This window comes from Ahaetulla prasina, chromosome 2 (genome assembly GCF_028640845.1).
Source record: "Ahaetulla prasina isolate Xishuangbanna chromosome 2, ASM2864084v1, whole genome shotgun sequence".
In the NCBI taxonomy this organism is placed as follows: Eukaryota; Metazoa; Chordata; class Lepidosauria; order Squamata; family Colubridae; genus Ahaetulla; species Ahaetulla prasina.
The window spans coordinates 183,393,337-183,420,306 of NC_080540.1; the positions used below are offsets into that span (position 1 = coordinate 183,393,337).

The window sequence follows — 26,970 nt, forward strand, 5'->3', positions numbered from 1 at the left end:
TCCTTACACTTCCAGCAGTCCGGTTTCATATTTGTGTACATTTTGGCCAACTTGCCGGTGTTAAATGCCACCTATAAAACATTTTGTACTGATTTTTTTAATATGCAGTCGACAATGTTAATTTACAGTTTTTGTTCCATACTTTTTCCCATTCCTCTAAATTTATATTACGGCCTATGTTTTGTGGTCATGCTTTTATTGGATTTTTCACTATTTCTTTTTCCATTTCTACCTCTAATAAATATTTATATGCTTTTGTTATGAATTTTTCTTCTTTGCCTGTCAATATTCTATCCAATTGTTGTGGTACCCCTTGAATTCCATATTCTTCCATATCTCTTCTATATCTCGACAGTGTCTGTAGATATGGCCACCAGTCTAAAATTATACCCTGTTCTTTTAATTCTTCATTTGATTTAAGATTCCCCTGGCTGTCTAATAATTCTTTATATCTTATCATCTTTTTTTTTATCCAATGTGTTCAGATAAATTGTTGTCTCCATTGGCGAAACCCAGTTTGGCAACTTCATATAATGTTTCCTTTTGATCTTTCCCCATGTCCATATCAATGCTTCTCTTATTTGATGTCAATAGAAATATGAATGTGCCTTGGTACATTTATCCCATAGGAAGGCATGCCAACCTGCCTGTAGGTCATGTCCTTCAATCGTTAAAACCCCTTTTTTGTCTAAGTTTATCCAATCTCTAATCCATAATAGCCTCACAACTTGGTAATAAAGTTCCTATTTTGGGAGTCCAAAGCCACTTCTGTTTCTACTGTCTTGTAACATTTTTATATTTATCTGTGCTTTCTTATCCAGCCAAATAATTTTTTTGATTATTTTATTTAGTTCTTCAAAAAAATTTCCTTTCCAATTTTATAGGGATTGTCTGGAATAGATGTAATAATTTTGGGAATATATTCATTTTAATCACTACTATCCTTCCTAGTAATGATAACTGTAATTTTCCCCAAATCTCTAAATCTTTTTTTATTTGATGTATCAGTTTTTTATAATTATCATCTTTTATTGAAGAACACCTTACGGTAAGCCAAATTCCTAAATATTTAATCTTTTTTTCAATTCGCAATCCCAAATATTTTTCTAATTCTTTCTTTTGTTTTTCAGTTAAATTTTTACTAACATTTTAGTCTTCTCTATTAATTTTTAGTCCTGCCACTGTCCCATATTTTTCTATTTCATTCATTAAGATGTTTCCTGTCTCTAGCAGGTCTTCTGTGAAGAACACTAGGTCTGCAAATTCCTGTGTCTTGTATTCTTTTTTTTTAACCTTTAGTCCTTTTATCTCTCCATTATATCTAATTCACTTCAGGGGTGGGTTCTAAATTTTTTTACTACTGGTTCTGTGAGCGGGCTTGATAGTCATGTGACAGTGGGCATGGCTTGATGGTCATGTGACTGGGTAGGCATGGCCAACATAATGTTACTCACGTCAAGGGGTGCCTCGTCTGGCCCCTCCCCCCCAGCCATTCCTTGTCACACCCAGCCTCAAAGTATCTATAGTTCTGCAAAAATGTTGTTCACCTTTTTTCAACTTTATTATCTACATACTATAGATACATTTTCATGGACCACTGGAAGGAGGAAATGGCTCACATGCTTTGCCCAAGAGTGTGATAGGCAACAGGCTTTTAAGGGGCTGTCAGAAAGAAGGGGGGGGCAATGTATTTTCCAAAGCACCAGAAGACAAAACAAGAAGCAATGGATGGAAACTGAACAAAGAGAAAAGCAATCTAAAACTAAGGAGAAACTTCCTGACAGTGTGAACCAATATAGGTTTCAATCATAATTTCACATATAAAATAGCCATTCGTGTAATACAACCTGCATATTGTTCAAAACAGTCATTAGTATTATGGCTGATGTTTGACAGCACCCTAAAATCCCCATTTCCTCTCCACTCCAGGGGAAGGTTACTTCAAAATCCGCATTCCCTCCACATTCCTGCCAGCTGCATAAAGGAAACTTTGTAAGCAGAAAACAGCTATCAGTGCTTAGAGATAATATAAAATGAAAGCCGGAAGTTCAGCTCCATTTACAAGCAGGTAGAAACTCATTCACGACAGGATATTTCACAATGGAAATTGCCCAAACCTTTTTAGAAAAACAAAGCCCATGTTGCACAAACCTAAAACTTCAAAAACATAGAACCATATAAGAATTCCTCTTATCCAGTTTGTTGTTCAGCTGACCCAGAAACGCACTGCTTCTGCAAGTAAAAATCTCCTTCCAGCAAAGCGACAGCATCTCCCCCTCCCCCTTTCTTCTTTGCCAAGTCATCTCCTGGCTGAGAAGTGAGTCCTGATTTTTTTATTCTAGCCGATCAGTTGGGAGGCTTCTTGGCTTCTCAATTTAAAGCCACGGTGTCTTGTTTTTTTTTTTTCTTCTTTGTCAAGTGAGTCCTGATTTTTTCGTTCCAGCTGATCAGCTGGGAGTCAGGAGGCAGCAATAGATTGGGGGCGAGGCCAGGCAGAGGTGGCATTTACTGGTTCTCCGAACTACTGAAAATGTTTACTACCGGTTCGCAAGAACTGGAGAGAACCAGTAGCAACCCACCACTGCAGCACTTCTAATGTCAAGATGAAAAGCAGAGGTGACATTGGACATCCCTTACTCCTTTATTTATTTCAAATTTCTCTGTTATCGCCATTAATTATCACTTTAGCCTTTTGTGTCATGTATATCGCCTTTTTCGTTTTCTCAAACTTCCCTCCAAATCTCATATCTTTAATCTGTTGGAACAAAAGCTGCCAATTAAGATTATCGAATGCTTTCTGGGCGTCCAAAAATATTAGTGCCATTTGTTTTTCAGGATGTGCTTCATAGTACTCTAAGATATTTAACACCGTTCTTATATTGTTCCTAATTTGCCTTGTAGGTAGAAAACCATTTTGATCCGAATGTATTATTTCATTCATTCAATTTTTCCGCAATTATAGTAGTAAAAATTTTGTAATCTGTGTTCAACAACGAGACTGGCCTGTAATTTTTTATTTGTTTGGAGTCTGTACCTTCTTTTGGAATAAGGGATATATAGGCTTCTGTCCAGAAGTCTGGTAATTTAGCTTTCTCCAATGCATCATTATACATTTCCAGTACTATCATTTCAAAATCCTCATACAAGCTCTTATATACCTCCCCTGGAAGTCCGTCTGGCCCCGGGGTTTTATTACTTTTTTGTTTTTGCACTGCTCTTCTTAATTCTATGGTTGTTATCTCTTTATTTAATATTTCCCTCTGCTCTTCTTTTAGTTCCGGCAAACCATTAACCTTTAAGTATTGTTTTATTTTCTCCTCGTCTGTTTATATAGCATCTCAAAGTAATTCTGGATATTTTTTTTTCTTTTTTTCCATTTTATAATGTAACTCTCCATTCTCATCCTGTAATTCCTGAATCAATCTCTTTTCTCTATCCTTTTTTAATTTATAGGCTAGCCACCTCCCGGGCTTGTTTGCATATTCAAAGAAATTTTGTTTTGTCGCTTTCAATTCCCTTGCCCTTTCCTCTTACTCCACTATATTTAGTTCATGTTTGGCTACGCTATATCTATATCTTGTTTTGCTAATTTTGTTAATATTTGTTTTCTTTTGGCAGGGGCATTTAATCCATTAACATTAATCGATATTAGCCTAATTTCTTCTTCCATTATTCTACTTATATATTGGTTTCTGTCTTCTACTGATTCTAACATCTCTTTGTGGTCGTGTTCTCAAAGCCGCTCCTTCTTCTTCCCTTTGTCATTTTTCTTCCTTGCTTCTTATCTCCAGTTCTATTTCTTTTAACTCCTGTTGCTGGTCTTCCTGACTTTTAGATTCTAATTCCTCTTTGCTACTGTTCTCTTCTTCCACCCCCTCCAGCTGATCATAGAGTTCTTGTGCCTTGTCTAAATTATCTATCTTGATCTTTCTCTCCTGCCATGATACCAACATCCCTTCTGGGATTAACCATCTAAATAGTATATTTCTTTTAGTCAGCTGTGCAGTGAGAAACCTATAATCTCTTCTCTGCTCTCTTACTTTCTTCGGGACTTGTTTTAATGTTTGTATTTCTTTATCCTTATAAATCATTGGGTCGTCTATCGGTAATCTTATAAATTATATCTCTGACTGACTTTCTCACAAATCTTATATGGATTTCTCGTGTCAGTCTATTGCGCCTAGCATAATTTGTGTGAATTCGGTACACTTCGTTCGATCTCCAATAGTATTTCTTGCCTATCCCTTTGTAACCCTCCCGCTATCAGCCCTGCCATAATAGTGCCCAGGTCTTCTTCCTTTTCTTCCATTACATTCTGGAATCTCAGAGAGAACGCAGCCCGGTCCATTTCCAAATGGATAATTGATTCTTCTAGTCCCTTGTTCATTGCCATCAATTTTTTGTCTACTACGTCCACTTTTTTCCCGTTTGTTCCATTGTCTTTATTCTTTCTTCATTTTTCTCAATTGTTTGTTCTATCATCTCTATCCTATTGTCCAATTTATTCATATCTCCTTTCAAATCTATATGATTTTTAGACATTGTTTCCTGCATCTTCATCATTGTTTCCTGAATGGCCAATAATGTTGTCTGCATAGTTGGCATGTTTTATATTACACTCTGTTTTTCCATCCCCGACATTCCTTCTATTGTTCTCTGACCTGATGGGGATGAGGGTATCAATGATGGGCTTGATGTTGTTTTCTTTCCTGTTCTCAATGTTGTCCTTGTAGTACTTGTCATATTCCTCAAGTTTACAATACTCTTTTAATTAATTCTTGACTTAATTCAAATCTACGCAATTCCTTTTTTAACCAAACTCAGCAATACCTTGAATACAATGCTGTTTGTTCTCTTAACTCACACTTCTTTATATCTTTATGTCTTAATACATATAATTATGTCTCTCGTCTTACTCACTTCACCATCTCTTGTCTTCGCTGTATCACATCCCTTTTCTCTTTCCTCTATTTTCACTCTTTCGTCATTCTAGATTTCAGATTCTGCCTTCCAGTCCTCTCCCAGCCACTTTCTTCATCGTGTGCTAATCTTCTCCTGAAACTCTTGCCACAAAGTTCTTTGTCTCCCTTCTGTCAATCTTTTAGTTATTTTAATTTGCTGACTCACAGCTCTTCTTGCTGGGTCACCTCTTGCTTTGAGGATTCCCTCGCAAATTGAACTTCTTTTTCTCACCAAGAATCACGGACTTACTCTTTCTTTAGGCTCTTCTCTTCTATCACAGTTTTGGGATATTTTTACTCACTTCAATGACACAGTCTGTTAAATAGATCCTTGCTTCCACATCCTCTGTGACTTGTCACAGCTTCAGGTCTGCCATCTCGCAATAGCAGACACTTTCACACTGGGTTTAAGGCAGGGGTGAAATGCTCCCGGTTCGGACCGGATTGCCTGATCCGGTAGCGATGGCGGGTGCTTTGGAGAACCGGTAGCAAAAATCCCTACCGCCCGCCTCGCCCATGCCAATCATCAGAGGGTTTTTTTTTACTTTTAAAAGCATTTTTTCTTTGGCTGAAAAAGTGCCTTTAAAAGTTAAAAAAAAAAGCCTCTGATGATCACGTAGCTCAGCTGGGATCGTCAGAACTCTTTAAAAGCATTTTTTTTACAACCTCTTCTGCTGAAGAGGCTGTAAAAATGCTTTTAAAAGGTTGTGGCTATCAGGCAACTCAGCTGGGATCGCCAGACCCTTTAAAAGCATTTTTACAACCTCTTTGGCCAAAGAGGCTGTAAAAAAATGCTTTTAAAAGGTTCTGGTGATTAGGCCACTCAGCTGGGATCGCCGGAACCCTTTAAAAGTATTTTTTCTACAACCTCTTCTCCCAGTGCCTTGAATCCAGCTACACAAGGACTCTATATCCACAAGTTTCAGGAGAAAATCCAGCAGACAGATAGGAACATGCCCTCTCAGCAGCCTTCTCATACTCACCTGCACAGGCTGAATATTGTGGGACATCCCAGAATAAAAGGCTCTCAAATGCCAAGCTAGGGAGTGGCCCCTGAGAATACATCTACTGTGCATATCCTTTGATTGAAACAGTAGCTTGAGAAACTTGAACGAATCATAAAAAGTATTATAAGCAAAAAAAAAAAAAAAAGGCAGTGCAGGTCATTTATTCTGGATGGCATCTAAAATCTGTAGAAGGGCTATGAAACTGCCATGTAGCATGTTAGTTCACGCAAGTTAGTCTATTATTTTTGGTTGTGACTGGCAGTGTGCTTCAGGTTCCAGCCAGGAGTTTTCTGTTCTAACTGGAGATGTCAGGGATTGAACTAGAGTCATCTTCATGTAAAGCAGCTGCTTGACCACCAAGCTATAACCCTTACCTGTAGATACAACTCTTTCCCCCCCCTCCTTTGGATGGTAGCACTTTTTCCAATTAGAATAGATTAGATCAATGAAATCCTATCATGCACAGTAAAACCTGTTTAGAGTTTGTTCATGAACTGTTCTGTGTGGCTTTTGTTTGTCTGCAGCCTCCCCGCCAGTACAGCATGTTGTCTGCTGAAGCAAGTCGCAATCTGCTGGTGTGTCTTCTGTGGGTACTGAAAAATGCTGATGGGGCTGTGCTACATCGTTGGCTGGCTGACCTCTCAGCTTTCCATTTGAACCGTCTACTTGACTTACTCTACCTCTGTGTCTCCTGCTTTGAATACAAGGTTAGAAAAAACTTGAGAATTACAATATTTTGATTCTCTTCCTCTCCTTTAAAGATTGAGATAAAAACAAGAATTCTGTTTTTGGCTCATATACTATTTCCCCAGAAGTTGGTATAAAAGCCAAAAATATAATTCATAAACATTTTTGTCATAAGCTGCTAACCTTTGTCTAAAAGCAACATGGTGCTTAGGAAAAACTGAAAAAATATAAGAATGTATTGAATTTTTAAGCAAAACGTAAATATAATTTAGCCTGTGAAGTAGTTGAATGAATATCAAAATAATTAATTCATCTGAGTCAAACAGCAGAATTAGCAAAACTGAATTTAAAAAGACAAATTATTCTTTTGCTATGCTTTAGTAAAGTCTCAGCAGAACAGGTTGGTTATAATTAGGGATAGGAAAGACTAATGTTGTATCTTCCCAAAGTCAGGAAATTTCTTCTTAGTCTTCTGTGTGTGGAAACTGGATGGGAAGACAAATGTAGGAAAAAAATAAACCCAGTGACTTAAAAACACTTTAATTTGGCCCCCATGTTATCAGCATGTCCATAAGACATTGAGAAATCTCTTGATTTTTTAAAAAAATGAATTGTTAATGGCAGCAAGTCGAAATGGAGAGGGAATATAGGGTTATTAATGGAATTTTGAAATGGGCTTAGTAAAACTGAGATGTGACAACATTCTAGAGTATCGGGTGCTGGGATTCAGCATCAACACCTTTAATGGAGCCAGCAAACCATGATGTTCACTGCTCAACTCCTTCTGAATAGGGCTTTGATTACTTTGTTCTATGGGAAGCTATTTTTCCTATTTCCTGTGGGCAATTGGTTGGCAGATATTGTTCCTGCAGTCAAGTATCTCCTTCTTTCTTAATGAGGACTGATGCCATCCCATAGGGCAAAAAGGCCTTTGAACGCATCAATAGCCTGACCTTCAAAAAATCTCTGGACATGAAGGCGCGACTGGAGGAAGCCATCTTAGGCACTATTGGAGCACGTCAAGAAATGGTTCGACGCAGCCGAGGTGAGACAAGCCAAAGTGCATGGGGCAAGGGAAGGCACCAGCACAACTTTGCTTCTACAGTTCCTTCTCCCCAGAAGGTGGACCATTTCTGGGCCACATTTATAGAAAATTTAGTCAGTGGTAGTAAAAACTGAAGAAAATAAACACATGGCTTTTGATTTTCTTTAGTTTTTAGATCGGTTCAAATGGAATGAATTAAGAAAGAAGTTTCTATTTGTTGTAGTTCTATGGAAATGGATCCATAATTAAAAACATCTGATTTTTCAGTGTTGCACCATGATAAAGTCCTATTTGCAGTAAGGAAGTTCTGTCTGAAGTAAAATCAAGAACCCAGATGGGTCTCCCATCCTAGGGGAAGGATGGAAAGAAGGATGAGAGGAAGAAGCTGGTCATTTAAACATTTTCCCCTCAAGACACATTTTATATTTATGCAATGGTGAAAAACAGATCCTTTCCCCTTTTTTTCAGCAGAGCGCAGTCCCTTTGCAAACCAAGAAAATGTTCGCTGGAGGAAGAATATTGCTCACTGGAGACAGAATTCGGACAAGGTGGACAAGTGCGTTTATGGGCAATTCTGGCATATCTGCACATTGATTGGAAACATGCAGAAGAGGCCATCTTGCAGTGAATAGACAATAGCTAGAATGATGATGATCATCATCATCGTAAAATTCATCATCATCATCACATTCTGCTGCTGAGGAGTCAGTGTGATACACATTAGGCGGCCACATGTAGTTTGGAAAAGCAGGAGTTTTTGTCTCCTTTTCATTTACTAGTTACATGTATACATTTGTTCCAAAGAAGAAAAAATTGATTTGGTGATTGCATGTTACCTTTCAGAGCCACTTCATTGGGCTTTTCTTATTGTAGCAGCTGTATGAGCGGAAGCCTCTGGAAGTAACACAAAAGAAATTAAATAATGCACTTCTCATGTTAGTTCAGAAATTGGGAGATAGAGATCCTATTTTTAGCTTCATCTCTTTCTTTGAGTTTCAGAGGTTTCCTTCAGACCCAAATGGCAGCAATGCAGCCTTTACTCTTTGAAATCTTCCATTATAATCCAAATTTTACCTCTCCCAAAATGAGTTAATTTATAGTAGAATAATACCATAATTTGGTTCAGTAGTACAACAGTAACCTTTCACTTCACCTAAATGTTTAGTCATAAGAAAAGCCCTGCTGGACCAAGCCATAGGCCTATTGACTACAGCATTCTGTATCATATGCTATCTGATATCATTCTATATTATCCAGCATTCCATATCCTACCATCAAATAGATGCATTTGGAAGTTTTCAGCCAAGGCTGGAAAGCTATGGTCCTTTTCTACAATCACACGCACCAGTTATGTCCCAGCAAACAATATTCAAGTGTTTTTTTTTATTTCTGCTTCTCTGTCCATCGCCTTCCATTAACTCAACAGCCTAATTTTATTGCCATTTGGTCATTTTCTTGGGGAAGGATAAGCCAACAATTTTGGGATGGCTAGTTACTTTCACATGACGTGTCTTGCGGGGAATCCTTTAGAAAAAGTCATTCTGCTCTTTTGCTCCAAAGGCAAATGGGATGGCCCAAATTTCAGAAATCAACTAATAACTTTGCAAACATGAAACATTTTGTATGACTAGATAGTAATCTAATGCTCACTTTCTTTATCACTTGCATAGGTCAAAGGAAGAAATGGAGCATGATGCTTTGGTAGATGGAAACCTGGCTACAGAGGCCAATATGGTGGTGCTGGATACCCTGGAAATTATTGTGCAAGTAAGATCTAGCCTTACTCATTACGATAAAGCTTTGAGTTTCAGTAAATCTGTCTTGTCCTCTAAATGTGAGGTTTCTACTATCTCTGTTGTGGAGCATTCAGAACTGATCTTAAAACAATTTTAAAAGGATTCTGCTTCCCAAAATGTATCTGATGAGTTTGGACTTAGACTTACAATAACATTATTGTCACTTTGAATATACACTAATTAGCATAATTAAAATGAAATTCCATTGCATATAACTCTGAAAAGATCACCACCTTCCATATATGCTACATAAACATGACTAAATAAATGCAAAATTATACATATACCCACATATATTATATGACACGAAAAAACAACACTGTTTAGTTCAGATGTGTAAGTGAACATGGTGAGAAAAACGAATCTTGCAAGTTTACCAGTCGGATGGCATAGGGAACAAAGCTGTCAATCTGGTAGTCCTACTAGTAATACTTCAAAACCTCCTCCCAGAGGGGAGCAACAGAAATGGACCATGAAGTAGGTATATGGGGTCTCTAACAATGCTTTGAGCTCTAAGCAAATAACGCTTATAAGCAACAGGAAGCAAGCTTCCTATAATCTTCTCGGCTGTCCTTACCACTCTCTGTATGGACTTTCTCTCTGATGCACTGCAACCACCAAACCAAACAGTGATGCAGTTTGTTAAAATGCTCTCAAGCACGCCTCTGTAAAAAGTGGCTAGGACAGAAGGAGAAAGATGTGCTCTCCTCATCTGGTGCAGGAAATGCAGATGCTGGTTTACAGGTTTCACTAAGGATGATGTGTGGAGAGGCCAGTTCAGATTGTTAGTTATCTGCACTCCCAGATACTTAATACTGTTGACCACCTCTACAGCTGTATTCTTGATGCTGAATGGAGTATGACCATGCTGGCTCTTTCTAAAATCTACGATGATCTCCTTTGTTTTATTAACATTTAGAACCTGATAAAAAATGGATACTTAAAAAATTGGAGGAAAGTTGGAGATTAAATGATAACGGGGAGGTTAAATTTGAAATTGTTTGGGATGCGATGAAAGCGGTGTTTAGAGGGGAGAGTATCAAATTATCAAGTAGGAAATATAAAAATTATAAAATTAAAATGGAAAGAGATAAAAATCAGATTAAAGAATTGGAAAATCAATTTTTGCTTACTAAAGAAAAATTCTTCAGGAGCTTAATATGTTAAGAAATAAAATGATAGAAGAAGATACAGAGTTAGTAAAAAGAAATTTGAGATTTTTAAATAGGAATTTTTTTGAATTTAGTAATAGAAATTCTAAATTATTGGCAAAGATGGCGAAAGATAAAAGAGAGAAGAGAGAAATTGGAGTTTTGATAGATGATAGAGGTATAAGATGTTATAAAAAATTAGAGAAATGTGAAGTGGTTAGAAACTTTTTTCAGAATCTATATTCAAAGAAACCAATTAATCGGGGAAAATTGCAAAGCTATTTAGAAAAGTATGTGGTGAAAATTGATCAAACATATAAGGAATTGATGGAAGAAGATATAACACAAGATGAGATTAATGGAATAATACAAAAATTAAAATTAGGGAAAGCTCCAGGTGAGGATGGATTACCTGTTGAGTTTTATAAAGAATTTAAAGAATTAATAATACCAAGATTGCAAAAATTATTCAATGGAATATTACATGGTGGGAAGTACCTTCGTCATGGAATAGAACGGTGATATCCTAATTCCTAAACCAGATAAAGATTTAGAAAGGATTGAGTCCTATCGGCCCATTTCTTTAATTAATCAGGATGCAAAGATATTTACTGCTATTATAAGTAATAGATTAAATAGATTTATAGATAGATATATAAGTTATAATCAAGTAGGCTTTGTGAAGGGTAGATACATGAGTGATATTGTTAGAAGAGTATTAAATATTATAGATGTAGCTGAATATAATGGTGATAAAATTGGTATAGTATCATTGGATATTTTTAAAGCTTTTGATTCTGTACAATGGGAAACAATTAAAGTAATTGTGGAGGCTTTAGGCTTTGGTAATAAGTTTATACATGTTATTTCAAAATTGTACCAAAAGAGCAGTGCAAGAGTGAAGGTGAATGGAATATTAACTGAAGAGATAAAATTAGAAGCTGGTACGAGACAAGGATGTCCCTGTCCCCAACATTATTTTTATTGGCTATGGAAATATTGACAAAATGATAGAAAAGATGAAGAATTAGAAGGATATAAGGGTATAAGATAAATTTGTATGGATGATACTTTAATTATTTTGAAAAATGTAGAAAGATTTGAAAAGATATATAAGCATTTGATAGAATTTGAAGAAATGACAGGATTGAAAGTAAATTGGTCAAAGTCAGAATTATTGATGGATAGTAATGGTAATGAGTCTGAGAATATGCAAGAGCAATTTGGGATAAGGATTAAAAACACATTGAAATATTTGGGTATAGTGCTTTCACTTAAGGTTAAAGAATTGAAAAAACTTAATTATGATGTGGTGATTAACGAAATTGAGAAGAAGATAGATAAATATAAAATTTTAAAGTTGTCTTGGTTTGGTAGAATTGCAATGTGTAAGATGATGTTGCTGCCCAAGTTCAACTTTTTATTCGAGATGCTACCACTAAATCTGACAGAGAAAGATATTGAAGGATATCAGAAAAAACTGGATAAATTTTGCAATGGTGGCAAAAGACCCAGATTAGTGAAGAAAATGTGGTATCAAAATCAAAAGGAAGGCGGATTAGGAATCCCCAAATTATTTAATTATTACTGTGCGTATGGTATCCGGATAGTGGTAAAAATACTTAAAGGTGAAGATAAATATTGGAGAGATTTAGAGTTAAGGGATATAGAAATTTGGATCAAGGTGGTTTTAGATAAAGCAAATTTAAAATGTGTAAGTAGAAGTTATTGGTTAAAGGATTAAGTAAAATGTGGAACAAATTTGTTAAAATTTTAATTCGGATATAGTCTTTTTGGGGGAGACAACTGGAATTTGGCCGATTAAAAATAATATAAAACGTAATGAAGTGATTAAAGAGGAAAATATAGAAATTATTAAAGATTGGATAAAAGTTATGGGAAATGAAATGAAATGAAATGAAAGGAGGAATAAAGAAATTATTGAAAAATTAGGGTTAAGTTGGTTTGAAAAAATACAGATAGAAAAATGGACAAAAAAACTAAAGGAAAATTATTCGATAAATAGATGTGAAACTGAATTTGAATATTTAGTATCTCGGATTATGAAAGATGAAATTGGGCTAAAGGGACTCGTTAGTAGGGTTTATAAGATTATAAATTCTGATGAAAAATTACAAAGAGTGATGAGGACAAATTGGGAAAAAGATCTTAATATTGAAATACCAGAATCAGATTGGAATGTGAATTGGAAGAGTAGAATTATGAGAACTTTATCTATAAGGATTAAAGAGCACAATTATAAAGTTGTTTGGAAATGGTATTTGACTCCAGTAAGATTGTCACAAATGGATAAAAAAACTAGTAAAAAATGTTGGAGATGTGAGTTGGAATTGGGGACTTATGAACATATGTGGTATAATTGTGATAAGGTTAAAAAGTTTTGGCAACAATTGGAGAAAATGATATTTGAAATGATGGGGAAAGTAATAACATTGAGAGTGGAAACTATATTATTGTTGGTAATTAAGGAAATAGAATTAACAAAATATGAAAAAGAATTGATTAGAATTATGATTATAATAGGTAGAATTATAATAGCTAGATATTGGAAACTAGATGTGATTTTTAGAATAGAAGAGTGGAATTCTGAAATGTGGAAATTAGCTTTAAATGATAAAATGACATGTGATATTAAAATTAGAAGTGGTGTGTATAAAGAAGATATTTTCTGGAAGACTTGGAAACCATTTGTGGACTTTGCGCTTGGAACATTGGACGCTTCAGTACCTGTACCTCGAGAACGTGGATTTTGGCAATCATGAGGATATATCCGAAGACCCAAATCTTCCTTTTATGTATAGCACAAGGGTGTAATAATGTATTTTCTTTTTGTTTGTTTGTTGCAAAAAAAATAATAAAAAAAAAAAAGATTTAAAAAAAAAAAAAATTAACATTTAGAACCTGGTTACTTTTATTGCACCTATCCACCAGAGCCTTCACCTCTTCTCTATAAGCATCTTCATTGTCATCCCGGATAAGACCCACCACTGCCATGATATCTGCATACTTCACAATATAATTTGTAGCAGATTTGGCACAGCAGTCGCTGATCATCAAGGTGAACAGTAGTGGCGTCACGGTGAGATAGTCGAGGATAGCAGGGCTTCATGAATCCCGGCCAATCCTTCTTCGTGAAGGGGCCCCAAGTCACCCTGGAGGGGTGATGAAGAAAGGAGGAATACCTTGTCAACTGCGAGAGAGCGGCGGCTCTCCCGCTGGATCCGAGGCACCCTCCCAACCAACAAAAAGAGAAATGAACATTATGGCCGGAATGAAGCTGGGACAGCCGAAGAAGAACCACTAGCAAGCTGTTTGGGAACAGAGTATTGGAACTGGGTGAGACAATTTTCAACTTCTACATAGCGATCTATCCCCAAATAAAAGAATTTTTGAAAGAAAGATTCTCCAAAACATAGAGGAAGCAGTGAATTAATACGCGGAGATAAACTACAGACCCAAAAGAGAAATGAAACTTTAACGGCGGCTATTAAGTTTTAAAACATAGAAGGACTGGACTGAAATTTACAGTTTTGTGAAATATTATTTAAATTAGCAGATAATATTCTTTGACTATTGGAAGAAATTCCACAAAAAAAATGAACTTTTTGACTATTTGACAATCGGCTCTTATATCTTTCGCTTCGCTTCAATGCTGGAAGTTAGAACTGGGTTGACACCTACTGGTGAAAAAAAGATATTACACTACTACATAATTGGAAAAGACTTTGAAAGGAAGCCAGGATTGATAAGGGGAAGAGAAACAAAGTGAAGAAAGGCAAACAACATCTGGGACAGTGGACTATTTTAAATAGAATTCTGTACAAGCGGAAAGAGAAATAATAGGGAGGACATCTATTAGCAGACAAGACATCCCACCCCCCAAAAAAGGCAGCTATAAGATTTGCTTCCTGACTGTTTGGGAATAAATGGTGAACCTTTTGAAGACTTTCAAAGTAGTGTGGATTGTAAACAATATGGTCTTTTTTGGAACTACCTTGAATTGCCCTTGAGACTGAACAACTGATGCTGGTGTATTAACGAAATATGGAGGAACTTGATGGGCCATCCTGGACTATAAATACTGTTTAATACTCTGTTTCTCCCAAAATAAGATTTCCCTTGATAATAAGCCAAATTGGGCTTTTTGAGCACATGGCAATACGGCGCTTATTTCAGAGTTCAAAAAAATATAAGGCAGGGTACAGGGTTGAAATCCAGCAGGTTCTGGAGAACCGGTAGCAGAAATTTTGAGCAGTTTGGAGAACCGGTAGGGGAAATTTTGAGTAGTTTTGCCCCAGAGTGGGGTGGGAATGGAGATTTTGCAGTATCCTTCCCCTGCCATACCCACCAAGCCACGCCCACCAAGTCACACCATGCCCACAAGCCACGCCCACAGAATTGGTAGTAAAAAAATTTGGATTTCACCACTGACAGGGTCTTATTTTCGGGGAAACACAATAGAATATTTTACGAGGTGAAAGAAGAAAAGTTAAACAAGAGTTACAAACTTGGACAATTTTGAGGAAATAAATTGGTAAATTCTGAGTACTATAAATATAGTTGATTCTGAGGAACGGTTCTAGGATTAAGCAAATTCTTCTCTTATTGGCTCTTTGGTGTTCTGGACAACTGGGACTTTGGGGCTTTGGTGGATTATTGAGCGATTTCCAGCCCATTAAATCAAATTAAGATGTCACAACAAGGAAAAATAAACAAGAAGGCGTAGCCAATACCGCTATGGGACGGTGATTCCCCGGGGCTCTGGAGAAATGCCGATATTCAAGCCATTTTGGGGGTCCTTCATGGACCATAGCTGTCTTGGAGAGACAGCAAAGAAGGGAGGCACGGATTGGTGCGAACAGGGAAGTGGCAAATTTCCTGGAGCGCCAACATTAGCCTCTGACTCTGCAGCATGGGAAGACAGCCATTAGAGCTGGGGCAGCCACACCAAAAGATTGGAGCAGGAGAGGCGATTGAACGGAGTATTCTTAGCAGAAAAGTGATTTGCCAACACATAGGTAAGAAGAAAACCTATTAAAGCTTAAAAGAAGTTCTTAATTGGAAATCAGCGGCTGAATTGGCATGTGGAAGTATAAATAGAAGAAAATAAAAGTAAAACGGAACTTTGTAATTAAAGCCCCAAAAAGGACTTTCCATCTGAATTTTAATTTGGCTTTGGAAGAGATTAAATATTAAAAGGGACAGAAAATTGAAAGAAAACATCGTTTGCTAACAAAAGAACTAAGACAGAAAAAAAAACTTTGTGGATTAACAACGGACATTTTGTTGCTGAAGCATTTGTGAATTGGAAAGAAACATCTGCTGGAGGAAAGAAAGTATCACACCATCCAGATCAACATGGGAAAATCAGGAAGTTGTTTTAACAGATGTTGTGAGATTGTAAAAGAAAAAGGGGGAGTGGAACAGATAAATACTTAAATTGAAACAGTTTTAAAATATTTTGGAATTGGACTCTCCCGGAAACAAAGAAGAAAAGAAGAAAAGAGATATATGGATTTGAATTTGGGCTAAGTTAAAGTAATAAACTGGAATTTAGACTATATATAAATTAAGATAAATAAATTTAAAAAATCTTTCTCCTTGTATTGAAAATATGGAGAATTGGGAGGAATTATGGGAGATGCTTTTGATGGTCTGAGATTCTATTAATGGAAACAAACAAGCAGAATTATGCCTTAAAAATAAAAAAAGAAGATGAGGAAATTATGAGATATAATGCTGGAAAAGAAATTAGTGAGGACAATATAGATGATCATATTGGGATTGATAGTGAAAAAATAAAAATGGAGAGAGGGAAAGAAACCTTAAAAAGGGGGGGGGACGAAAAAAGAAAAGATTGAGAAGGAAAATTTAAAACGTGAGAAAAACATGATTACACTGGGATTAGCAGTGAAAGATTAAAGAGAAGAGGAGGAAATAGAAAAATTGAGGGGTGACATCAAAAGAGTTTTACTCTTAAAAGTTTAAAAAAGTTTTACTCTTAGTCTTATACTTTACTAAAAGGAGAAAAGAGGAAACAAGAAAGGGAGAAAGAAGAAAATGAAAGAAGGGAAGAAAGGGAGAAAAATATTAAGAGATGGGATCTGGGAGAGACTGAAAGAAAATGGTTAGAAATAGGAGAAAAATGAATAAAAGAAAAGAAATCAAAGTAGTGATAGATTTGCTTCCTTATTTGTCTTTTTGTGTGTGGGACAATGCATGGAATGAGAAAAAACTGAAGTTGATGATTAAGAAAAAATTTAAATTTATAAAAGAATGGAAAAGCCAGCAGAGGAAATTTGGAATGGCACAGTTTACAAATTAAGATGATTGAAATTTAAGATGTAAAAGGGAATAAAATTGAAATGTTAGTAAATGATGTACGTTGTTGGAAGAAAATAATAAGTATTGAATCTTGAATAGAAATACTAAGAAAATAAGAGGTGGAAAGTTGTACTAATTGACTGTATGATATAAATGGAATAAGATGAAGACAATGTTAAGGTTTAAAATACAGGAGAGGAGGTTTGAAAAATATGTGTAATAAATGAGAGAATTGGGGATGTCTGGACATTAGAGATATTGAAAATAGATACAGCAATGGAGAGAGATAAGAAAGAGAGAGATGGAAGGGAGAAAGAGGGAGAGAGAAAGAAGAAAGGGAAGAGGAGAGGAGGTAAGGTAAGGGAAATAAGTTTAGGAGAGAAGGTTAGATAGGGAGAAAGTAGGGAGGAGGAGGAGAAGGGAAAGGGAAGTAGAGAAGGAGTAGGGAGGAGGAGGAGAAGGGAAAGGGAAGTAGAGAAGGAGTAGGAGGGGAGGGGAGAAGAAAGTAGGTACGAAGAAAGGAGGGACAGAAAGGAATGTAAGGAGAAGAAAAGATTGCTGTGAAAAGGAAATGGAGGAAAGACAACCCTGAAAATATTCGGAGAATAAAAATTGAAATAGTTAAAAAAAAAGGAATGAAAGGAAATGAATATGAATAAAAATGGAGAAATTAGAAAATGAAGGGTGAAAAAAGATGTGATTTAATAAAATGAGCAAGGAAATATTAGGAAAGGAATAAAAAAACTATGGAAAAAAAGAATATTTTGGCAAAAATTGTAACTAAGAAAAATATATTTGAATATTTTGAATTGTATAAGATAAGACAATCTCAATACTCTGTTCATGAATTGTGTCTGTATGGAGGGGGGGATTTACTGTAAAAAACTAATAAAACGTGTATTAAAACAACAACAACAGGGAAAAACAAATATACTTCAAAAAGAAATACAATTGATGTTTCAATATATCCAGGAAGCTATGATAAACAATCAGAGATGAAGAAACAGATGCATGACATAGATGTGAGATTAGGAAACAATTAGCAAATGACAACAAAAAATGAGCAAAAAATTCAGAAAATAGAGGAGGAATTAGAAGGAGCGGAGGAAAGAATAGAGGAGATAAATCAACAATTGATACAAGCAGATAAAGATTTGGAAAAGAAAGGAATAACTCTTGAAAAGGAGAGGGCAGTTTATTTTTTAATATGTCAAAATATAGATGAGGACAAAGAGGAAGATCTGCCAGAAGAAATGAAAGAATTATTGGTTGGGACCCTTGAGACTGGGAGAGGTAGACGTGGAGACAGATGAAATACTTAGATTAAGTATGAGTGATGTAAGGAGACATAAGGTCCCAGGGGAGGAATTTGTTAAAAAGTCAGTAAGAGTTGAAATACTAAAAAGGGCAAGAGATAATGGATAGACAACAGAACATTTCTTGTTATGGGATTTGTTTTATTAATGGTTAGAAAATAGTAAAAATTAGAAATTGGGAAAATAATACTATGTATACTGCTACATAATACAATACATTATTACTGCTATGTATATGTAAAATTAGAAGTTGAAAGATTATTACTATATATGTGTAAATAGTATCATTATTATTATTATTATGTATAAAGTAAATTGATCCAGACAATACAGTGTTCACCAAACACTTATGGATGTTAAAGAAAATAAATAGAATTTTTTTTAAAAAAGGTGAACAGTAGTTCACAGCCCTGTGTAGAACCTGTACTCAAGGAGATGGCGTTGGAAACCTTTCTTCCAACTTGTACAAACTGGGGCCTATCAATAAGGAAATCCAGTATCCAATTACATAAAGGAGTATTAAAACCTAATAGGCCCAGTTTGTTCACCAAATGCTAAGGAATCATTGTTGAACACCAAACTAAAATCAACAAGCAGTATTCGCACCTGAGTATTCTCCTCCTCCAGGTGAGCCAAGCTAAGATGAAGCACATAGGAAAGTACATCATCTATAGAGGAGTTCTTCCAGTAGGCAAACTGTAATGAGTCAAATGTAGGGGGAAGGCATGAAACCATATAGTCCTTTAGCAAACACTTCATCATAATGGAAGTGAGTGCAACTCGACAATAATTATTCAGGCATGTGATGATAGGTTTTTTTGGGCACTGGTACAATGCTGGCAGTCTTAAAACATGATGTAATTATGGCCTGATGCAATGAGAGGTTGAAGATGTCTATGAGAACAGTGGCCAGCTGGTCAGCACACTCCTTAAGTACTCACCCAGGGATATTATCAGGACCAGCAGCTTTCCAAGTATTGACTTTCTGCGGGGCCTTCCGAACAGCAGTTGTATCAAACCTGAGTACCTGCTCATCAGGGAGGGAACAAGCTTCCATGCTGGAACGTTGTTTGTGGCCTCAAACTGTCAAAAAAATATATTTAGCTTGTTTAGAGAATCTGTGTCACCCTTAAATGTCAGGGAAGCTGCCTTATAGTCACTAATGACTCGCATATCTTGCTACATATGTCTTGGGCCCATAGGATCTTGAAAGAAGTTCTGTAATTTCTGACTATAGGGCTGCTTTGCTGTTTTTATAGCATGTCTCAAATTAGTTCTTGCTATTCTAAGTACTGCCACATCACCTGATTTGAAAGTGGTGTTTCTTACCTTCAATATCACATGGACCTCCTGTAACAACCAAGGCTTCTCATTTGCTCATATGACAAAAGTCTTAAGAACACTGACATTCTCCATTCACTTTTGCATATATGCAGACTCAGTAGAAGCGTATTTATTCACATCAGTATGTTGTCCATTCGTTGCAGCCTCTTTAAATAAGTTCCAATTAGTGTACTCAAAGCAATCTTGTAGAGCTTCCATAGCTTCTCACTTGTTTTCTAATTGGTCTCTCTCTAATTAACAAAGGTTTATATGCTGGCATAAGCATCACAGAGAGACGATCTGAGGAGCCAAAATGAGGGCGAGGGGCAGCCTTAAAATGCTTTCTCGATATTAAAGTAAGCTAAGTTGAGGATGTTCCCACCCCTAGTGGCAAAGTCCACATATTGATAGAAATTAGATAGGGCTGCTTTCAAGTTAGTATGCTTGAAATCTCCTACCACAGAGGTGTCAAACTCAAGGTCCGCCGACCAGATCTGGCCTGCGATGAAGTGAGATCTGGCCCACGCTGCCATCTTGGAAACTGTAAAGGGGTGGCCCATGTCGCTTTAGCCTGGCCCACGCCATCCTGGTGGGCGTGTGCTGAAGCGCCGCCACTGCCAACAGGGAGAGAGAGAAAGAGAGAGAGAGAAAGAGAGTGCAAGAGAACAATCTGATCCAACCTCTCTCTGAATGTGTGTGTGTGAGAGAGAGAGAGAGAGGGAGAAAGAGAGATCTGATCCAACGTCGGAGAATTATACCAGGGCTGGCGATGATGTGCTTCTGTGCCTGGCTGGTGGGGCGCTTCTCACTCGGCCACTTTCCCTCTTTCTTCTCCCCGCTCCTCCTCCTCCTCCCCATCCATTGGAGTGCAACACCTGGGATTTACTTTGACAGCAGTGGAACTTGGGGAATGGTCAATCCCCATTTGTGGCGCGGCAGAGAAGACGGAAGGCAGTCCCCCATTCCCACCAGACCAGACCAGGCTGGCAGGCGTGGGGTGGAAAACTGAGTGGCGCCGAAAGCAGCTGAAGGCACACCAGCTGTAGCTGCCCCGCCCCTGCTTCACCTCACCTCATCCCGTGGGATGAACCTCCCACCAGCCACCCCACCTACCGGAGACCCCTACATTCCGTCCCCAATCCCGCTCGGCCCCCACAGGCAACACCTACATGAGTGACGTCAAGCTAGCCACACCCCCTGACAATGCCCAATCAGCAGTGACACCCCAGCCATGCCCCTCCCCGCCACCCCAGGGGACAACCACAATGCTGATCCAGCCCTCAGTGAAATCAAGTTTGACACCTCTGCTCTACCACAATGAAAATCAGGTGGATAGTTTACGCTGCTATGATTAGGATGACAATCAATTCTCTTGGCAAATAAAAGGGTCTATATTTAACAGCCAAACACTCAACATCAGGGAAGCAGTGGCTGGAGACTACCTTAGCATTAATACACCATCTCTCATTAATATAAATACATGCACACCCACCACAGGATTTTCCACTCAAAAGTACAGCTCCTGTCCAGCCGAAATGTTGAAAAGCCCATCTGTTGTGGCTCCGGCCCCCGAGCCTGCCCTCATGGAGAAGAGTGACTCGGCGAGTGAGGGAGAGGAGCCAGCAGGGCCTCCCTCGCCAGGACCCTCCTCGCTGGCACCGCCCCAAGTTCCGGCTGCAGGCCAGGAGGAGGCGCTGACAAGGCCTCCCTCTCCCGGACCCTCCTCCTCCCCCCTGGCAACGCCCCAATTCCCTGCTGCTGATGATCAATCCTGGATTGACCCGAGGCAGCGACGTAAATATAAGTGTGCGCAACAGAGGAAAAGGTGTGGCAGGCTCAGAGAGTGCTGAGTCACGAAGCCACATCCCATAGGGGATAAAAGCGGGTGGAGCTGCCATTGGGCTTCGTGACAAGCAAAAAGCTACCCAGCAATGGAACTGGGACACGAGTGCTTTTATCTCTGTCCGAGATTAAGACTTCTGAACTTGGCAGGCCTCTGCATGGTCGCTGCCAAGCCTTGTGCTTCCTACAGAAGAATCAGGTCTGTGTCAATAAAAGGACTGTGAAACTCGCGTTTCTCCGTGACGTGGAAGGGGGGACAGAACATCATCATACTCATGGCATTGTCTGGAATGGATGACTTTAACATGTCTCTGTCAGGATTATAGCACTGCATTCTCGCACCTCCTTGGTGCTGGCCAGCTCAAGTTTCAGATCGTCCATTTTAGTCTCTAGGGAGCAAACGTTGGCAAACAAGACAGATGAAAATGGTATTTCATGTGGATTAGCCCTCAATCTACCATGTACAGTATCCCTGCACAACAACTATGCCTCCTTTTCTTTTCCTGATCATTGCTCTTCTGCCTTTTTCTTAAAAGGGCCTTACTCACTTTCTCCTCTGGAGCTTGCCTTCACAACCTCCCAACTTCTCCAAAAGCTTCTTTCCCTTTTCCTGTGCCTGCCAACAGCCTCATCCAGTTCCTTCACTCCATAAGCTCTGAAATCTCTCCTCCTCTGCCTCCTTTGGAAACAACCCTGATTTGCAATAAAATCCATTTATGTGCTAGCAGTCAAATCTTGCTGCCAGGAGAACAGTTTCAAACTCGGGACTGGCATAATTATTGATGAATTTTAATTGGGTATTCTTAATATTTTTAAATTTTAAATCTAAATTTTAATAATCAGCCTTTAAAATTTGCTCTTTTTAAATGTTGTTTTAAATTGTATATATTTTGTTTTTATACACCGCCCTGAGTCCTTCGGGAGAAGGGCGGTATAAAAATCTAATAAATAATAATAATAATAATAAACAGCGCAGGCAACTTTTAACAGTCTCACCAACAATTCGGAAACTTGCCATGCCAGCAAAGATTGTTGGTCATATCTTATCTTGCTCAAACACATTAAAACCTTCTCTACCATGAGGCCTATAACCGTTAAATCCCTCCAAAAACTTTTCACCTTCAAGAGCTGATGCAGCTGCAGCCGATTCATGTACCACCATCTTGGTCAACTCATGAAAATGGGATAAGAGGTGAGAGAGAGACTCAGGCAGAGTTTCCCAAAAGATGTGGATAACATAAACCAAAATATTCTACATTTGTTATATATGAAAAACAAGACATTCAAGAAGAAACCACTATGGTTGCACAAAGATCTCTCTGACAAATTGAAAGACAAAAAGGAAAAGAATTATCAGCAGATAGCCAGAACATGCAAAGATGAAGTCAGGAAAGCAAAGGTTCAGAATGAACAAAGACTTGCAGCAAAAGTCAAAGTTGATAAAAAAAAATCTTTCAACATATTAATAACAAGAAAAAAGTCGCAGAAACAGTAGGTCCACTAAAGAGAGAAGATGGCAAGGAAGTAACAGGCAGCAGAGAGAAAGCAGAGCTGCTTAACTCATTGTTTGCATCAGTCTTCACGTAAAAAGAAATTATAGCCCAACATACCAAAAAAACTACTGTAAAAGACAAACTAGAAATATTAAAAATTAAAATAAACAAGAAAATGGTAAGAGAACACCTAACTGACCTTGACAAATATAAATCACCAGGATGTGACAGATTACATCCCAGAGTTCTGAAGGAGCTGTCAGATGTTATCTTCGAACCATTATACCATATCTTTCAAAAATCCTGGAGGACCAGGAAATACCTGAGGATTGGAAAATGGCTGATGTGGTTCCCATCTTTAAGAAAGGGCAAAAACAGACCCAGGAAACTACAGACCAATCAGTCTAACATCAATACCTGGGAAGATTCTGAAAAATAATAAAAAACCCAGATCTCTGAACATCTAGAAACAAATAAAGTTATAACTAAAAGTCAGCATGGATTTGTTAAAAATAGATCATGCCAAACCAATCTTATTTTATTCTTTAATAACGTCACTAAATTAGTAGACCAGCGAATAGTATACTTAGATTTCAGTAAGGCATTTGACAAAGTAGACCACAACCTACCGCTTGGTAAGGTAGAAAAATGTGGAATAGACAAAATCAACATCAGATCGGGTGAAATGCTTCTTGTTCGGACGGAATGGGCCAATCTGGTAGCAATGGCGGCGGGTGGTTCAGAAAACCGGTAGCAAAAATCCCTGCCCTGCCCATGCCCACCCAGTCGCCCGCTTGCCCACTTGCAGCTTCTTTTAAAAAATGTTTTTAAAAGGTAAAAAAAGGCTATGACGAGCACAGCTGAGCCACGCAATCGTCAGAGCCTCTTTTTTTACTTTTAAAAGCATTTTTTACAACCTATTTGGCCGAATATACATTGAGAAGCAAAACATATCTATGACGTATAGGAACTTCTCTAGGTTTCACTAATGACAGTAAGTGATGTACTAATACTTACTTAAGACAGGCAATCTGTCTTAAATAGAAAACCAGACCCAGTAGTACTAAAAAGGTTCTTCCAAGCCCTCATTTTACTAGCCATCCTGAACTCTCTGTTAGTTTCTTTGCCTGCAAGCAGACTTCGCATCTTGATGTAAAAATCCTAGACATAAACTCTATAAAGGGATCCCACAATGTAGCAGGTATCCATTGCATTTCAAGGAAGTTCTGTATGAAAGGAAATACAGTGCTTCTCAAATATTGTGCCAAGTAGTTTTATTTATTATCTACTTTGCATAAAGTAGGAAATAGCTTTATTTTAAAATTAAGAAATGTTACATTTCTTGTGATAAAACATTTCCTTAAAACACATTGGGAATCTAATTTACTTGTGCAGTTACCATTTTTGTTCTTTGTTCTACTTCTACATTGTAATAAAGTGTGTGATAGCATGAAACGCTCCTTCTTTGCTTCTACAGAGCTTCCTTCATTCTGCAGTGCAATCTAATGAATTCAATTTTTTTTCTTCCTTCCTTCCTCTCCCCTGCAGACAGTGTCTGAAACCAAGGAGAGTGTCCTGGGTGGGGTGCTGAGGGTGCTTCTTCACAGCATGGGCTGTACACCTAGTGCTGCCTTCTTGCAACACTGCTTTGCCACTCAGAGAGCACTAGTGAGCAAGGTGAGTCTGCTTGGTGAGGAAAGTCTTGCCGGATGCAGTTCCTTCTAGTCAATCTGCAACTTTTGCAAGGATCATGATCTGCTAGGGGACCTCTTGCTTGCCCAAGTGCTTCCTTGTCTGAGATTTGTCTGCTATTGTCCGGAGCAGTTTTCCTCAGTCAGTATATTCCAGATGTGGATCAGCCCACATAAAAAGGCTATCACATTGTTCAAGGTCCAGTGGGAGGCATGGGTTTACATCTTACTATTCTGGATGTTTTAATACCTTAGGTTTTAGAAGTGATACACTTGTTGTATATTTCACTAATACAAATTGGGTGGAATCTCCAATACTTTCTGCCCATCCTTTACAACAGCGGTTCTCAACCTGTGGGTCAGGACCCCCTTGGGGATCGAATGATGATTTGCCAGGGGTCACCTAAGACCATCGGAAATATGGGAAGTATACTTGTGAGTCGAAGAATTGCGCGCCAATGGTTGACTCCACAAGCCAGCTGCAGGCTCTTCAAATCGCTAGCCGAATTCGGCTTCAGGAGCAATGAATTAAAAAAGAGAGAAATCTTTGCTCTGATGTCTCCCTCTCAATCCAGCTGCAATCACTCCCAATCGCTAGCCTAATCTGGCTTCAGGCACGATAAACTTAATAGGGGAGGAGTCTCGGCTTTAATGCCTCCGTCCTCAAGGCAATTGCAAGCAGTTCAGATCGCTAGCCAATACGGCTTCAGGCACAATAAATTCAAAATGAAAATAATTTTACGGTTGGGGGTCGCCACATCATGGGGAATTGTATTAAAGGGGTCGCAGCACTATAAAGGTTGAGAACCACTGCTTTACAACGAACAGAGTGGGTAGACTCTAGCCCCCTTGATTAAACAATGATATTGCCTTTTCTGTTGCAGCATCTGCCCTTTAGAATAATATCCTTCTAGAACTGTGTTTCCTACCTTAGCCATTTTAAGATATATGGGCTTCAGGTCTTCAATTCTGAGAGTTGAAGTTCACACATCTAAAAATAGCTAAGGTTGGGAAACAATGCTCTAAAGATTTGTATAACTTCTACTCTGATTTATGTTCAAGTCCTGGTGGCCTTCCACATCTATTGAATAAATAATGAATTAGAAAAACAATTTTTATCATTGTCAAATCAGATAACTTGAATCCCATGCTTACAGTTTCCTGAAATGCTTTTTGAAGAAGAAACTGAACTGTGTGCTGATCTGTGCCTACGTCTCCTACGCCACTGTAGTAGCAGAATAGCCATCATTCGCACCCATGCAAGCACCTCACTCTACCTTCTCATGAGACAGAACTTTGAGATTGGCAATGTAAGTGATATTGGGAAAAGGTGTGTGTGTGGGAGCATTAAGGGGTAGGACAGTTCCCCCATGCACCTGCTGTTCTGAGGGCAGAGCAGCTACCTTTTTCCTCCCTTCCAATTTTCAATTTTTTAGGCCCAGGGCCTATTTTACATTACTTTACAAGGTATTATGGACATTGTTTATTTATCTGGTTGCTTACTGCATTTATAACACATTTATTTCATATTCACATGCTTTGTCTTTCTATTTCTATCCCCCCAACTCCATTCTTTATTATTTTGTTATTAAAATGGATTGGGCTAAAATACATTGCTTGATATGTATGTGTATGAGTGTGTGTGTGTGTGTGTGTGTGCTTGTATGTGTACAGGCCTTATAGAAACTGAAAATGTCACCTTTTCAAAATGCAATGAGCCATTATCATTTCCACTGTGCTTCTTTGCAAAGCACTTAGCACTTCTGGGCATTTGCCCAAGAAGTTTTTGACTTGTTGGCTAAAAGTGCTAGATATAATGAAGAAAGCAGGGATTTTCTTTTTTATGTATGTCTGGAATTTTGTTATTGCTAAGAGAAATACCTTTCAAGCACTCTTTTTGAAACTTTCTTGTAAAGAACTTTGCCCGAGTGAAGATGCAGGTTACCATGTCGCTCTCTTCGCTTGTGGGAACATCGCAGAACTTCAATGAGGAGCACTTGAGGCGCTCCCTGAAAACCATCCTTACCTATGCTGAAGAAGACCCAGAGTTGCGAGAGACAACCTTTGCTGAGCAGGTATTGTGTACACTCCCATAAATTGCCTGCAAGAGATTTGGGGCAAGACTTGGGCCTTGTCTTGGTTTGCCCTTACCCAGCTTTCCCAGCTTACCCAGTTTTCTTTAAAACCCAAATAACTTAAAACATTGCATTTGTCTTCTTTCTTTCTTTCTTTCTTTCTTTCTTTCTTTCTTTCTTTCTTTCTTTCTTTCTTTCTTTCTTTCTTTCCTTCCTTCCTTCCTTCTCTCTCTCTCTC

At 38.0% G+C, this 26,970-nt stretch overlaps 1 protein-coding gene across 17 annotated transcripts in view; it reads left to right on the plus strand.

Moving 5' to 3' along the window:
• DOCK6 (dedicator of cytokinesis 6) overlaps positions 1 to 26,970 on the plus strand; it is a 213,849-nt gene that overhangs the window by 139,066 nt on the left and 47,813 nt on the right. For 10 of the 17 annotated variants that reach the window (XR_009153092.1, XR_009153093.1, XR_009153094.1 and 7 more), the window contains 7 exons: positions 6,493 to 6,675; positions 7,574 to 7,700; positions 8,169 to 8,256; positions 9,371 to 9,467; positions 24,515 to 24,643; positions 25,815 to 25,967; positions 26,574 to 26,732. Coding sequence is in view for 12 of the 17 variants with exons in the window: in XM_058165870.1 (XP_058021853.1) it covers positions 6,493 to 6,675; positions 7,574 to 7,700; positions 8,169 to 8,256; positions 9,371 to 9,467; positions 24,515 to 24,643; positions 25,815 to 25,967; positions 26,574 to 26,732 (936 nt within the window). In the remaining 5 variants the exon portion in view is untranslated. Of the gene's footprint in view, positions 1 to 6,492; positions 6,676 to 7,573; positions 7,701 to 8,168; positions 8,257 to 9,370; positions 9,468 to 24,514; positions 24,644 to 25,814; positions 25,968 to 26,573; positions 26,733 to 26,970 lie in introns of those variants that run through there. The other 7 variants (XM_058165871.1, XM_058165873.1, XM_058165875.1 and 4 more) reach the window with 4 other exon arrangements.